The following is a 14,928-nucleotide window of genomic DNA, read 5'->3' on the forward strand; positions in this document are numbered from 1 at the left end:
TAGACAAGGGTATGAAGACACTTAAACAAAAAAATAGTCAACAAACCCCTCTGTTTTCACGATGCTATGATGAAATACTTTTATGTTGTTGATTTGGGAAATTATAAAAAACAACAACATTATCCATATAAATGATTCCAACAGCTTTGTTACAATGGTTTGAATAAAGTACAGAAACATGTTTTAAATGTGCTGGTAGGTTGAAGACGTACTTTAAACCATGAGCTCCAACCACCACAACCAGCATTTATGTTTCTACATGAAGTGAACATGAAGAAGAAAGGCTGAGGCTGTAATGGAGACACAGAGTGACTCAGTGAGATTCTCCCACAATAGAGAGAAGAGTCAGTGTGAAACAAAAGGAGGGAGAGAGACAGAAACAGATGGTGTGCAGCAGAGAGTGTGAATAAACATGAACACTGTTTCATTCACACTCTCTGCAATCCAATGGGGTTTCCCATTGGATTGAGGATTACTGCAGAAAATAAGATCTTTGGCAAACGTTTATGATACTTACACGTTTAGTTCAGCAGGATAATCTCAACATATTAAAAACACTTATATTAACAAGCTAATGTTGGGCTATAAAGGAGCTACAGCACGGTCGCATGACTTCATGTGACCACCGCTAAGCTAAAGGTGGCTAATGTTGGGCTATAAAGGAACTACAGCACGGTCGCATGACTTCACGTCACCACCGCTAAGCTAAAGGTGGCTAATGTTGGGCTATAAAGGAACTACAGCACGGTCACATGACTTCACGTCACCACCGCTAAGCTAAAGGTGGCTAATGTTGGGCTATAAAGGAACTACAGCACGGTCGCATGACTTCACGTCACCACCGCTAAGCTAAAGGTGGCTAATGTTGGGCTATAAAGGAACTACAGCACGGTCACATGACTTCACGTCACCACCGCTAAGCTAAAGGTGGCTAATGTTGGGCTATAAAGGAACTACAGCACGGTCACATGACTTCACGTCACCACCGCTAAGCTAAAGGTGGCTAATGTTGGGCTATAAAGGAACTTCCGCACGGTCACATGACTTTACGTCACCACCGCTAAGCTAAAGGCGGCTAATGTTGGGCTATAAAGGAACTTCAGCACGGTCACATGACTTCACGTCACCACCGCTAAGCTAAAGGTGGCTAATGTTGGGCTATAAAGGAGATGCAGCACGGTCACATGACTTCACGTCACCACCGCTAAGCTAAAGGCGGCTAATGTTGGGCTATAAAGGAACTACAGCACGGTCACATGACTTCACGTCACCACCGCTAAGCTAAAGGCGGCTAATGTTGAGCGTAATGACGTTTAGTCGTCTCGTTTAGACACTTGTTAGAATCCACCATTTTTTAATTCACCAGTGGGGTATTTACTGACACATGGAGAACAACACTTCAAAATCTCTTCAGCTTGTGTTAACCACAGACCTTATTTCAGGCATTACTGAAATCGTCATCTAAAAACTATTTTATCAATATATTTTGTATATTAAAGCATCATCAGCTCAAACAATATGTTTAATTCCTCTTTAAAATAATAATAGTGTAATAGTGTAAAAACTATCTAGATATTTCATTTTTGGACTTAGTCTTTTTCATTTGTCTAGAACACCTCAACAGGAACATGAGAAACAACATGAAGTGGAAAGCAAGCATCCACCCACTACACCCCGAGAGTCCTCCTGCCTCCACACATCCAGAGAGAAAGCAGATATATTACAAAACCAACAAAACGCCAACAGGCAAAACAAAAAGTGAGAGAAATAAACAAATGACCCGGAAAAAACCAGGCAGGAAAGAACACATACAAGAAAAATGATCTGGGTACGTCAGAGAATGTATTTAATTTAAATAGAAACAGCTAATCAGACTACAACCACATTAATCATATATAAAGCCATAGCAGAAATAGAATTGTGTAATTGGTAATCCGTCACAACCTGCAGGAAGTCCGTGCTATAATAGAACCATATTAACTACAATATTAAATATGCAAGTTAGAATTAGCGTCCTCACATCATTTACAGATCCTTCAACATCCGAGGCGGGTCGGTCACTTTCAAAGGGAGGAAATATGAAATGGAGCGTGTAGCCTTTCTGTGCCTTTCAGTCTGCGCTGAGGGAATAATTCATCAGCTCGAAGTCTCATGAATAAGTAATGTGGTGTGAGAGTTAGCAGCTCATCATTCATTCATTCACCAAGTTTGTGTCCTGTGTTCTGTGACTTTTTGCGACGTGATGTGTCGTTGTGTACAGCAGTGTTTTTACTCTGGATACACACCTTTTTCTGCTGTGTGTGTGTGTGTGTGTGAGACTATATTTTACTATGAGCTGGCTGTGCAGAAACAAAGAACTAAGGCTGTTGTTCAGTTAAGTCTCATTTCTCTTTTAAACAAGTAAAAGAAAGTGAAGAATGTGGCTTTCTTGTACATTTTTCTTTCACTTATCCTATTAGTATGAATTGTACTAGCTGTTTAACCACAAGAAACATTTTAAAACACTGCTCGTTTTTCAAACAGACTCACTGAGCTATCTGGGGACTCTTTTTGAAGGCTTTTTGGCAGTAATTATCCTTACTATTAGGTGCAAACATATCATACATTTCCTGCAATTAAGTGCGTTTTGGGAGAATTCTAAGAATAATAAAGTGCAGCAGTCCTACAGTATTCTGAGTCCTCTCTAAAGTTATATACAAAATATTTCTAATATTACATTACAATAGTGCGTTACCAAAATTAAATCCATTACTCCTGGGGGAAATTGGATTTTAGATTGAAATACCTATAAATAGAGAAAAAAGAAAATATTTATATTCATATAAACACAAGAAGTAAGTGTTTAAAACAAATACCAGTATAAACAAAATGTTAAAACACAAGAAGTTAAATGGATAAAATAACATTTAGTCTTTATCGTGAGTCAAAATAAGTAAATACATTTCATATCAATGGTATTCTGACACTAGTATGGCAGAGATATTGTACCGTAGGATTACACGACAGATAGAGACAGATTGTCGGTGGAGTCATGCTAACCTGACGGAGGAACCACTTCCTGTCAGACATCCGCCCCGCTTCATTCATCCACATCTCCTTATTGATTTACCCATTCAGTCCCCAGGCTCAGTGTGTGTGTGTGTGTGTGTGTGTGTGTGTGTGTGTGTGTGTGTGTGTGTGTGTGTGTGTGTGTGTGTGTGTGTGTGTGTGTGTGTGTGTGTGCGTGCATGTGTGTGTGTGTGTCAGTCAAACTAGTTAAAGGGGACAGGGGGTATTTTACCTTTGATTTATCGTGTGATGTTTTCTCTAACCTTGAGAGCTCATCTGATGCCTAGATTCTGTTTTGGGGAATTTCTTTTTTCGGCAGGAACAATAACCGACCAGGTTCCTGAGGTGAAATGGAGATCGAGGTTGTTGTCGAATTGTCCACAAAATCCTTTGTCCTTTCCTAACCAACATTCTTTAACCTCAGTGAGAAACGTGATGGGGTTTGGAAAGAAGAAGTAAAGGAGGGTTTGTCAGGAATTAGGAAAAGAGACTTCTCTGACGCGAGGAGACTCTTTCTCCGTACAGAGGACTACAATGGCCACATCGAGATACTTCTTGTTGTGTTTTATTCAGGCTTTATAAACATGGACAACAGAAACAAGGGAATGTTTGCTCACCCTCTTTTTCATACATTTTAATCCACAATAATCCCAATAAGTATGCTTGTATGAACATATTGTGAATAAATCAAATAAATAAACAAAACTTTATGCAATATATGCATAACTGGTAGACCTACACATTTATAACATGTTTAAAAAAGCCTAAGAAAGCCCACACAGCTCAGCAAACACGAAACTATCTGATCATTTCACATTGATAAGCAAGACGTTAAAAACATATAAGCTCTTTTGCAAGTGACAACATCATTTATTAAATGCAGAATACGCAGCGTCACTGACATGAAGAGCGTTTCTCGGTCACGATCGGTTGTTCCATGAAAGGCCGAATGTTGTGCCATGTGACATATTGCGGCCGCAAGGCATCATCTCCTTCCCTTTCGTAAAGGATGGATCAAAGAGCTCTTATCATGTGACTTCCAGGTCATCTTACTTCGTTGGGAACCTTCATGAGTCTCCTGAACAAAAGGTTTCACTCCGTCAGGCCGATTTCAGAAATGCATGTTGACATGGCATTTCAAATGTCATGTACATTCCTTCAGTTCAATGCTGACTAATATACAGAGCAATAGAAACATGTTTGTGTTTAAACTGGATGTGCGGATCTTCTAAAGCAGGGGTGTCAAACTCAATTTTATCACGGGCCACATCAGCATTATGGTTGCACTCAAAGGGCCGGTTGTAACTTTAAGACTATATATAAATATTTTATATATTTAAAATCATGTATTATATTACTTTATTGCCTCTGCATTGGATTATTATCGGATAGGGTAAAAGCTTCATAGATAACTACGTCTGAAAGCAGAAGTCTAGGGCAAATAAGTGCAAGTCTCTTCAGTGAGAATGTCACAAAATTATTTTAAAAGAAAAGCCAAATTCTGAAAAAAAGTCTAATGGGACATGTAGTTTATTGACATCGTGCATCTGTAAATTGGCCTGTAACCGTATAATAAACATATTACATTCTTTCAGAGCTCTTGCGGGCCACATGAAATGAAGTCGCGGGCCGGATTTGGCCCCCGGGCCTTGAGTTTGACACCCCTGTTCTAAATTAAAAGAAACACCACTTTTTTAAGATTTTCTTTTTCTTATGACGTTAAGATGTTTTACTAAACCACCTGTTAACAATGGCTGTGGTTAGGACGCATACAATGGATAATAACTGTGGTATAAACTCATTACTTTAACGTCTAAACTAATTTCTCTTCAGCTTGTATTGACGACAAACCTCTTTCAGTCATATGATCAAAAACCTGTTAAAATAACACAATGATTTGACCATGTTTTCGTACTTTTTACTATAAGGAGATGGACTATAACACATTAGTCATGTACATTTTTCAATGTAATTTGTTGAAAAGAAGGAACAACAGCTATTGGATCCACTTGTTCTCCCTTCACACCGGTAGGACCTCCTGTAATGGACATGTCATATTTGACCTGAAATCAGACACATTTCAAGCTTTTCTCTCCTTCTTTTTTCTCCTTATAACACCTCTCCGTCGCCTGTCAGGAACACGAAGCGTTGACAGACTCGTCTTCTCTTCCCGAGCCGCTCCCAAACCTCGTCTCCGGCTGCGAAACTCGGAAAAACAACTTCCAATTAACGGGATAGGATCTGCCCGGCTCTGATAACATTATCCACGTTACGCACCAGTGCCGGCGCAGGGATTCTGAAATTAAAAAGGAAGAAGAAGAGTTTAGTTTAGTTTATTGGTCTATAGTGTCGTGGACAGTCCCCATTGATCAACTTTTTAAAATCACAATACATCAACAGCATAAAGAAAGATAGATTGATATGGATAGATGGATAGATGGATAGATGGATGGATAGATGGATGGATGGATGGATAGATGGATGGATATATGGATAGATGGATGGATGGATAGATGGATGGATAGATGGATGGATAGATGGATGGATAGATGGATAGATGGATAGATGGATAGATGGATAGATGGATAGATGGATGGATAGATGGATAGATGGATGGATGGATAGATGGATAGATGGATGGATGGATATATGGATAGATGGATAGATAGATGGATAGATGGATAGATGGATGGATGGATAGATGGATGGATGGATAGATGGATGGATGGATAAATGGATAGATGGATGGATGGATGGATAGATGGATAGATGGATGGATGGATAGATGAATAGATGGATGGATAGATGGATAGATGGATGGATGGATGGATAGGTGGATGGATAGATGGATGGATAGATGGATGGATAGATGGATGGATAGATGGATAGATGGATAGATAGATGGATGGATGGATAGATAGATGGATGGATGGATGGATAGATGGATAGATGGATAGATGGATAGATAGATGGATGGATATATGGATAGATGGATGGATAGATAGATAGATGGATGGATGGATAGCTAGATGGATGGATGGATGGATAGATGGATGGATAGATGGATAGATGGATGGATAGATGGATGGATGGATAGATGGATAGATGGATAGATGGATAGATGGATGGATGGATAGATGGATGGATAGATGGATAGATGGATAGATGGATGGATGGATATATGGATGGATAGATGGATGGATGGATAGATGGATAGATGGATGGATAGATGGATAGATGGATGGATGGATATATGGATAGATGGATGGATAGATGGATGGATAGATGGATAGATAGATGGATGGATGAATGGATAGATGGATGGATAGATGGATAGATGGATAGATGGATAGATGGATGGATAGATGGATGGATGGATAGATGGATAGATGGATAGATGGATGGATAGATGGATAGATGGATAGATGGATGGATAGATGGATGGATATATGGATAGATGGATAGATGGATGGATGGATAGATGGATGGATAGATGGATAGATGGATGGATAGATGGATAGATGGATAGATGGATAGATAGATGGATGGATAGATGGATAGATGGATGGATGGATAGATGGATAGATGGATGGATATATGGATAGATGGATAGATGGATAGATAGATGGTACTTTATTGATCCCAATTTGAGGCATGTTTGCGTTGCAGCAGCATAAAAAACACAAGGCAATGTACATAAGAGAAATTAAGACACAAGAAATAAACAGTCCAAAATATTTCAGAAATAGAAATAAAATAGCATTACAAATGTAAAAAGTTAAAGAATAAAAAACAAAAGATATATATACATCTGGAAAATATACATGTGGAAATACAAATGGGATGAAAGACAAGTAGATAGAGGCGAATGGATAAAAGTGAACAATAAAATGCAAACAACACATGCTACTACATACAGTACATGTCACATATTGCACATCACAATCATCATAACTAGAAGAAGAAGAGGAAGAAAGCGTGGTGGAGCAGGAAGGAGAAAGGTTGGGGGATGGGAGATGATGGAGGGTGCCCTCGGGTGCTGAACAGTGTATTGTATGGTATATGTGGCCCTGTGTGAAAGGGAGGGTTATGCAAGGTTTGAAAGCAGCATGGAGGAGTTCAGTTGAGTGAGAGCTGCTCCAGCTTCTAAACACCACCCACTGATCAGCTGTTACATAACGGCTTGGATGGAGGATGGAAAGGAGGCAGGTGGAGTGATGCTGCTCCGCGATAACACGCAGGGTGACTTGTACCCGTGTTCTTCACATGAAGGGTTTTCTAAGAGCGTCCTGGTTGTGCTGGAGAGGAAGCCGCTTGCAGCCAAAGCAAGCCGTTTGCAATCAAAACCATTTCAAACCTGTTCAAATCAATATTTATATCAAATCAATATTAAAAAGATATTAACAAGATCAACATACAAACAAGTTAAATACAAAAAAATATAGGTTAATATTAATAAAATAATTCAAAGATAATTGAAATAAAACAATTTTAATAAATATCTTAAAATGATTTGAACAAATATCAAGAAATCTAAAAAAAAATCTAAAGAAAATGCACAAAATGCAAAAAGAAACACTTATTTGGATCAATAAAGTAAATCTTATCCAATCAACAACAACAACAACAACAACAGCAACAACAACAACAACATCTGTAGGATTGTTAAAGATCTGTGGCACCAACGATGCTTAGTATGGCAAGGGGAAAGAGTCCATAGTCAAATAAACATAGACAATGTAATATCAGTTCTGAGAAGAAATCTTGGACGGATTCAGGGTTTTAATGTCAAGGGTTGGAACTGTATGCCCTCAATACAAGTGTGTGTGTGTGTGTGTGTGTGTGTGTGTGTGTGTGTGTGCTTCATTTCCTTCTAGATGTGCTTGTCTGACAGCAGCATCTTCCCTTTATTCCATTAGTGTCTCCTTGAGTCTGTTTCTGTAACGATAAGAGAAATGTTCTGCTGCCTGACCACAAACACCAGAGGCCACACACACACCCACACACACACACACACCCACACACACACACACACACACACACACACACACACACACACACACACACACACACACACACACACACACACACACACACACACACACACACACACACACACACACACACACACACACACACACACACACACACACACACACACACACACACACACACACACACACACACACACACACACACACACCACACACACACCCCCGCAAATTGCGATATTTGTTTTTAAGCGACCCAACGGAAGTTTATTGTAAAATGCGGCCATATCTCCGGCTAGGAAGGTCGCATCAACGTACTCCCGTCTCTAGCACCCCGCAGCCCGAGCTACAAGTGAAAGAACTAAACTTACATGAAACTTCCGTTGGGCTGATTTACAGTCGAGCTTCAGTTTAAGATTCTCCCTGTAATAGAAACACGTGATGGAGCATTACTAACCTGACTCAGACGGTTAGTTTCACCAAAGCATCTAAAGCTCCGTTGGAAGCCATTTGGAAAGGGCAGGCACTTTCAGAAGCACTTGGCAGGTGATTGGATCAATCTGTCTATCACCTTCTATCATGGGCCGCTTCTGATTGGTTAACAATGGCTGGTACATGTGGAGCACAGCACTTCTGATTGGTGTGGATGACTGACACACAAGAAGAAAAAAAAAATTGTTAAAAAAAATCGCAGGCTTTGCGATTTGATAATCGCATAATTTAAAATCGCGATTTCGATTTAAAATCGATTAATCGTTCAGCCCTAACAGACACACACATGTATACATAGGTTTTATTTGTTTTATCCATACACACGAACACACAGATATGTTTCCAGTTTCCTATCCTCGCTCAAGGTTCAGTGTGTCAACCTTTCAGTTTGTGTGTACAGACAGAGAGATCGAAATACCGTTTCCCACAATCCCGAGGAATACAAAAATACAAATATATATAAAAATATGTATACAATTATGTATATTCTATATATATATATACAATCAACAGACACATATGCACACATTAAGACATACATAAAAGCACATCAATCAAAATATACAAAATAACAGTCACATGGACAGAGTAGCACGCACGCTTATCAGAGTATATTTGTTAACCTAGTGAAGTTGTGTTCTCTGTCTGTGTGTGTGTGTGTGTGTGTGTGTGTGTGTGTGTGTGTGTGTGTGTGTGTGTGTGTGTGTGTGTAGAAATTAGGCCCTTCAGCCCCTGAAGCGCTCGGTCATAGTTACAAATTGATTTTGTGTCCCGCTTGGCCTCTCCTCCCCCGTTGCCTCCCAAAATAATCTGCAGTCCCTGCTCTGGCAAATATTAGCAAAGTGACACCTTGGTGGCGAAGTGACACCTTGGTAGCAAAGTGACACCTTGGTAGCAAAGTGACACCTTGGCGCAGGGGGGGGATCTTTTTCAAAATGGAAATGAGGTTCTGGTTTGCCAATACATGTGGAGGATTCTATCTTGGTGGACACTAATGGATTTATGAAAGAGGGGGCAGCTTTGAGAATAAACTTCTTCTGTTCTGCTCAACCCGGATTATAAGATATTACTGATATGACTGTATCAAGTAAAAGATCATGTGTTTCAGGCTGTCGTTTATCTTCGTGTTGCTTCAGCTAAGAGAAATTAGTCTGTTCTACTACGTGACAACGGCTAGAACTGCGGTGACCGAGACGTAACTTCAAACAACGGCAGCGCTGATCGAGGTTTTCTGTAACCGTCCAAGTCTGTTCACATTTTCTTTTCCACGAACCAGTCTTTAAACACTGTAGAGCCCAAACGGTGGGTCGGTGGTGTCGAAGTCGATAGGGACTTGGCTTGGCAACTGGAAGGTCACCAGTTCAAGTCCCGGCAAGACCAAGTGCTACCGAGGTGTCCCTGAGCAAGGCACCGTTCCCCACACTGCTCCCCGGGCGCCGTTCAAAATGGCAGCCCACTGCTCCTAACACTAGGATGGGTCGAATGCAGAGAAACAATTTCCCCACGGGGATTAATAAAGTATATCAAATCAAAAATCAAAAAATCAAAACTGTGTTCCTGCTCGTGTTTACTTCCTGTCTAAAGCAAGTTGCATTTCATTGCAACATTTTTTTTCTTCTTTTTACTCCTCTCCTTTAAAGACAGTCGCTAATATTCGACATGGGTTTTTAAATATCACTTTGCACTCCAACTCGTTTTGAAATTCATTGTTTGACATTCAATCCACCACACAGTGATTGTATCAAGAAGCATGCACGCTGAGTGTGTCATACGGAGTTAGAAGACCACATGGTTTCATTTACCATGACATATGTATCCGCAGTCAGCGATAGAAGATGACTGATCCATTGTATTGACTTTCAGACAGATGTGGGACCGTGAGTAGATGCATAAATGACCTCAGTATCGATCCGTGCTCTTCACAGAATGGGATTCCTGTCTCGGGTGGACAGCGTTAAGAAGACCACATTATCTGTTGTCTTAACATCAGCGTAATCTACTGTCTCTCGCTTTTGGTGTAAACATTGACGTCTTGGAGATGGATTTGTAAATGAAAGATATATCCCGGCCCACAGAAATCGATCATAGAGGTAAATGCAGCTGTGGTGGCTCCTGATAAAATATACAGTCCTGCATTTATGAGATAAACCTTTAAATAAGTTTCCTCTCTGCAAACCTGTTTGTTCTGTATTTTGTAGACGTCTCATTTTTGTTCTTGAAAGTGAAACAAGTCGACCTCAGAAAGTGTTTTCTCCGGTCTCTTTCTTAAAGTCATCCAGAATTTTACAGTCAATTTCTACATTATTCTTATCTCTTTCTCAAAGTCATGATAGTCAACATATACATGCATTCTTCCTCAGAAGACACAACAGAACACTTTCATGTACTAATATGTGTTTTAAAACTAAGGTTTCACGGGATATTTATTTAACTAAGGTCTTCTCTCTCAGGTCCAGAAGACGTTCTTCATCCCAACATTCGAAGGGGAAAGTGAGAAGGACAAAGACTCCCAGAGATCCGGCGGCTACATGCTCAGCTCTCTTTGGTTTTGAGAAGATCAACCACACGAATCAGCAGCAACCATGGATTTTGTAATGAAGCAAGCTTTAGGTGGTAAGTACTCGACTAAAGCCACCTTCTTTTTATGCATTTAACCTGCCAATGTTCCACGTTGCCATCATGTGGGAACAAGAATCAATTCAACTCTTGAAGTGGTTTCAGAGCCCAGTAACGCCGTGTTCTTCTGCTGGTTCCAACTGAATGAAAGGGAGAACATCTGCCAGCAAATAATGGGCCTCGTTTGAATGTGTGTTCATCGTCCTGAGTCGCATGTTGGCAATGGAGCCCGGGAGATTAACAATCATCAAACTGCTTAACGTTTTCCATCACATTTTGAAACACCATTATCCATCAATTCCTGCTAAATGAACCCTAACCCTACTGTAGTGGTTCAAACAGGTTACAGTACGTCAGGGGTCTCAAACTCAAGGCCCGGGGGCCAAATCCGGCCCGCGACTTCATTTTATGTGGCCCCGCAAGAGCTTGCAAAGATTATAATACGTTTATTATACGGTTACATGCCACTTTACAGAAGCAGGTTGCCCATAAACTACATGTCCCACAATGCATCTCGTTTTGTGACATGCCCACTGAAGAGACTTGCAATTATTTGGCCTGGACTTCTGCTTTCAGACGGAGTTAATTACTAAGTTATTATCCTATCCGATAATAATCCAATTGAGAGGCAATAATGTAATATAATACATTATTTTATATATATATATTATTTATATAGTTACAACCGGCCCTTCGTGTGCAACCTTTATGCGAATGTGGCCCGCAATGAAATTGAGTTTGACACCCCTGCAGTACGTACATCTCTTTAAAGAAGTGCATAGTATATGAAGTATATAACTCAGCTGAGTGGAGCCATGGAAAGTTCTTCCACAGGCTCAGGGAGAACTGATTAGTGTTTGGTGAAAGATTTCTTAATTTGAGAAAGTGTTGTTATTTGAGCCCGGAGATTAACAATCATCAAACTGCTTAACGTTTTCCATCACATCTTAAAATACCGTTATCGATTATTGATGCTTTGGAATATGAGCAAATACCTGCTAGGGCTGTACACGAATATCCGAATATCCACATATTCGTTTGTTGGAGTATTCGGGTTTCAATTTCGTTATTCAGATATTCGTTTTTATTTTTTTATTTATTGAAATCTCCAATATCAACGTAAGAGCTTGTGCCTCTTCGGGGGGTGCTAACACTTAGCCATAAACGTTATCGTTAACTTTCTCCGTCTTTATATGTAGATATGACTTTTTCTCCATTACTCTCCGTCACGTTGTTTCCATAGCAACAACAACTTCCTGTCAACAGCGCTAACTCTCCTTCAAAATAAAAGCATGTCCATACAAAATAGGAAGCCAAGCCAAATTACACTTAAGACATACACAACTGCAACGAAAGTAAGAAACACAATATCCTTTTCAATTTCAAAGAACACAAATTGGGTTACATTAACAAATAACTATAAAACAACAATACTGTAGAATAACAAAAAGAATGCCGGGAATAAACCGAAATACACGTGTCGCTGCTGATTACTACCGAATATGCGGAGCCCGAAAAATGGTATTCGAGGTAGCCCTAATGCCTGCTCAACTAACCCTAACCCTAGTATTAAGACACAGCTAATTGACATAATGTTCGCGCGCCAAGCAAAACCTTTTTTTTACCTTATTTTAGCAACAGATAATGACTTATGAATGTTTATTCAGTGTTACAGAAATTCCCTGTGGAGGAAACAGGGATTTGACCCTTTGCAGACCATTTACATGCACACAAACCTATATCATACAGGAGACGGATCAGACAACCTAAAAGGGAATAATAGGGCTTGAAGCATTGCATGGCAAAAAGCCGCTTCATGCATGTCACTATCAGTATGAGTATTTATTTATTAAGTATAGATACAAAGATAACACATAGATACGTACATGGCCTTGGCAGAAGTTTGTGAACTTATCAGACACGAGAAAGACAACAAGGACACTCTTCAAAATGTTGGAATAAAGAAGAAAAATGTTTCTGTTTTAACTCCATTACAGAATATATTACATATTTATTATATCATGACTCTCTTCACGACACAGACACAGGTCGGTTCTTTAAAACGGGCGCTTATTCTTGGAGTTTTAATCTTGTCCCTTCTTCCGTTACGCTGTGAGAACTACACCAACGAACAACACATACGTAGCCAAAGACATTAGCATAGTGTGCTACACATATATGAATGAAAATAGGACGTGACGCCCACTTGAAAACATGAAACAAATACCTCGTTGGCCGCTTGTCGTGAAAAGAGATAATAATAATGCATTTATTTTGGGGGGCGCCTTTCATAACACCCAAGGACACCTTACAGGGTTACAGATTTACAATTTGACCTTACAAATTAAAACAGTGGATTTAGTGAAGTATCAGCCGGGGTAAGACAAGACAAACAACAGGAAGTGGACTACAAAAGGACACAAAAGGACACAAAAGGACACAAAAGGACACAGGGTACAGATTATAGGGAAAATGCCAGTTTGAACAGGTGGGTTTTGAGTTGGGTTTTGAATGTAGTTATGGAATCAGACTGTCGGATGCGTCGTGGCAGGGTGCTCCAGAGTCTGGGAGCCGAGCAGCTGAAAGCTCGAGCACCCATGGTTTTGAGGCGATAGCTTGGGACGGTAAGAAGTCCTACGGACGAAGAGCGGAGGGTGAGGGAGGGGGTGTACTCCTGAAGGAGGTCAGAGATGCAGACGGGGGCAAGGTTATGGACAGCTTTGTATATGAGTAGAATGTTTTTGTCGTCAATACGGTAGCGTACACGAAGCCAGTGGAGCTGAGTGAGAATGGGGGTGATGCGGTCGGATGAGTTGGTGCGGCCGTGCGGGTGAGGATCCGGGCAGCAGAGTTCTGGATTATTTGCAGATGAATCTTTAAAGTTCCTTTTCTGCATAACGTTGTGAGAAGGACTGCAGCTGAGCTTCAATAAAAGACGTCCGCCCACGTTGAGTTCAGTGCATCAACAAAACACGCAGTACCAGTGCATGGACACACATTAGTTCCTAGGCACAAGAGACAACACTTACGCATATTGGTGTAACATATCACCAATATGCCATATCTTAACGATTATAATTACATGAAATAAAGTATTTATTTATTGAATTTAACTATGAAATTAATTGTGTTATTCTTTTTAATCAAGGCAACTTTGTTACGTCATTTACAATCAGGATAACGTAATCATTTTTTATTTTCCAAGATCAATTATTTACGTAGCTTTTCCCCTTCTTTTCATTTACACACGAGGGGATTTGAACATGGACTGAGATTGGATTCATTCAGCACGAGCGGATATAAAAGGCTGTTCTTGTAAGTGAGGTCAGAGGTCAATGTCTCCTTAAATCAACCCTCTCATCTACTTCCATCAGCTCAGTGCCCAGCGGCCAGAACACAACCAGATGTATTCCTTTATAGCCTTCTCCCTCATCCTCCATTTGACTTTCATTTCTCCTCCCCTCGTCGCCCCGTTCTCATTTCTTCCTCTCGCTTTTCAATCCCATCGATTCCATCTCTTTTATTCCCCTGCTCTCTCAACGCACCTAAACCTTTTTTCTCTCTTAAATGTCTCCCCCTCTCCCTCATTTCGTTTCGAGCCGGGCCGGGGCTAAATTATGTTCAGACTAATTGGGTCTGGGCTTTGCTGTCCCCTCTCTTTTTTAGATTTGTTCACGTTGACCGCCTTCTGGATCGGTTCTTATTATCCTCCGGGCTGTTTTTCATTGGATCTGATTGTCCGTGGGTCCCCGTGGTTCTGGTCTCTTTTCTGAAGTTTAAT

At 40.3% G+C, this 14,928-nt stretch overlaps 1 protein-coding gene across 1 annotated transcript in view; it reads left to right on the plus strand.

The window, feature by feature from the left end:
• The window catches only part of LOC117453359 (complexin-2), a 67,714-nt gene that overhangs the window by 26,228 nt on the left and 26,558 nt on the right, over positions 1 to 14,928 (plus strand). Inside the window, exon 2 of the mRNA XM_034092175.2 lies at positions 10,982 to 11,144. Coding sequence (XP_033948066.1) covers positions 11,114 to 11,144 — 31 coding nt within the window. The 5' untranslated portion in view covers positions 10,982 to 11,113. The remainder of the gene's footprint in view (positions 1 to 10,981; positions 11,145 to 14,928) is intronic.

This window comes from Pseudochaenichthys georgianus, chromosome 10 (assembly GCF_902827115.2).
Source record: "Pseudochaenichthys georgianus chromosome 10, fPseGeo1.2, whole genome shotgun sequence".
NCBI lineage: Eukaryota > Metazoa > Chordata > Actinopteri > Perciformes > Channichthyidae > Pseudochaenichthys > Pseudochaenichthys georgianus.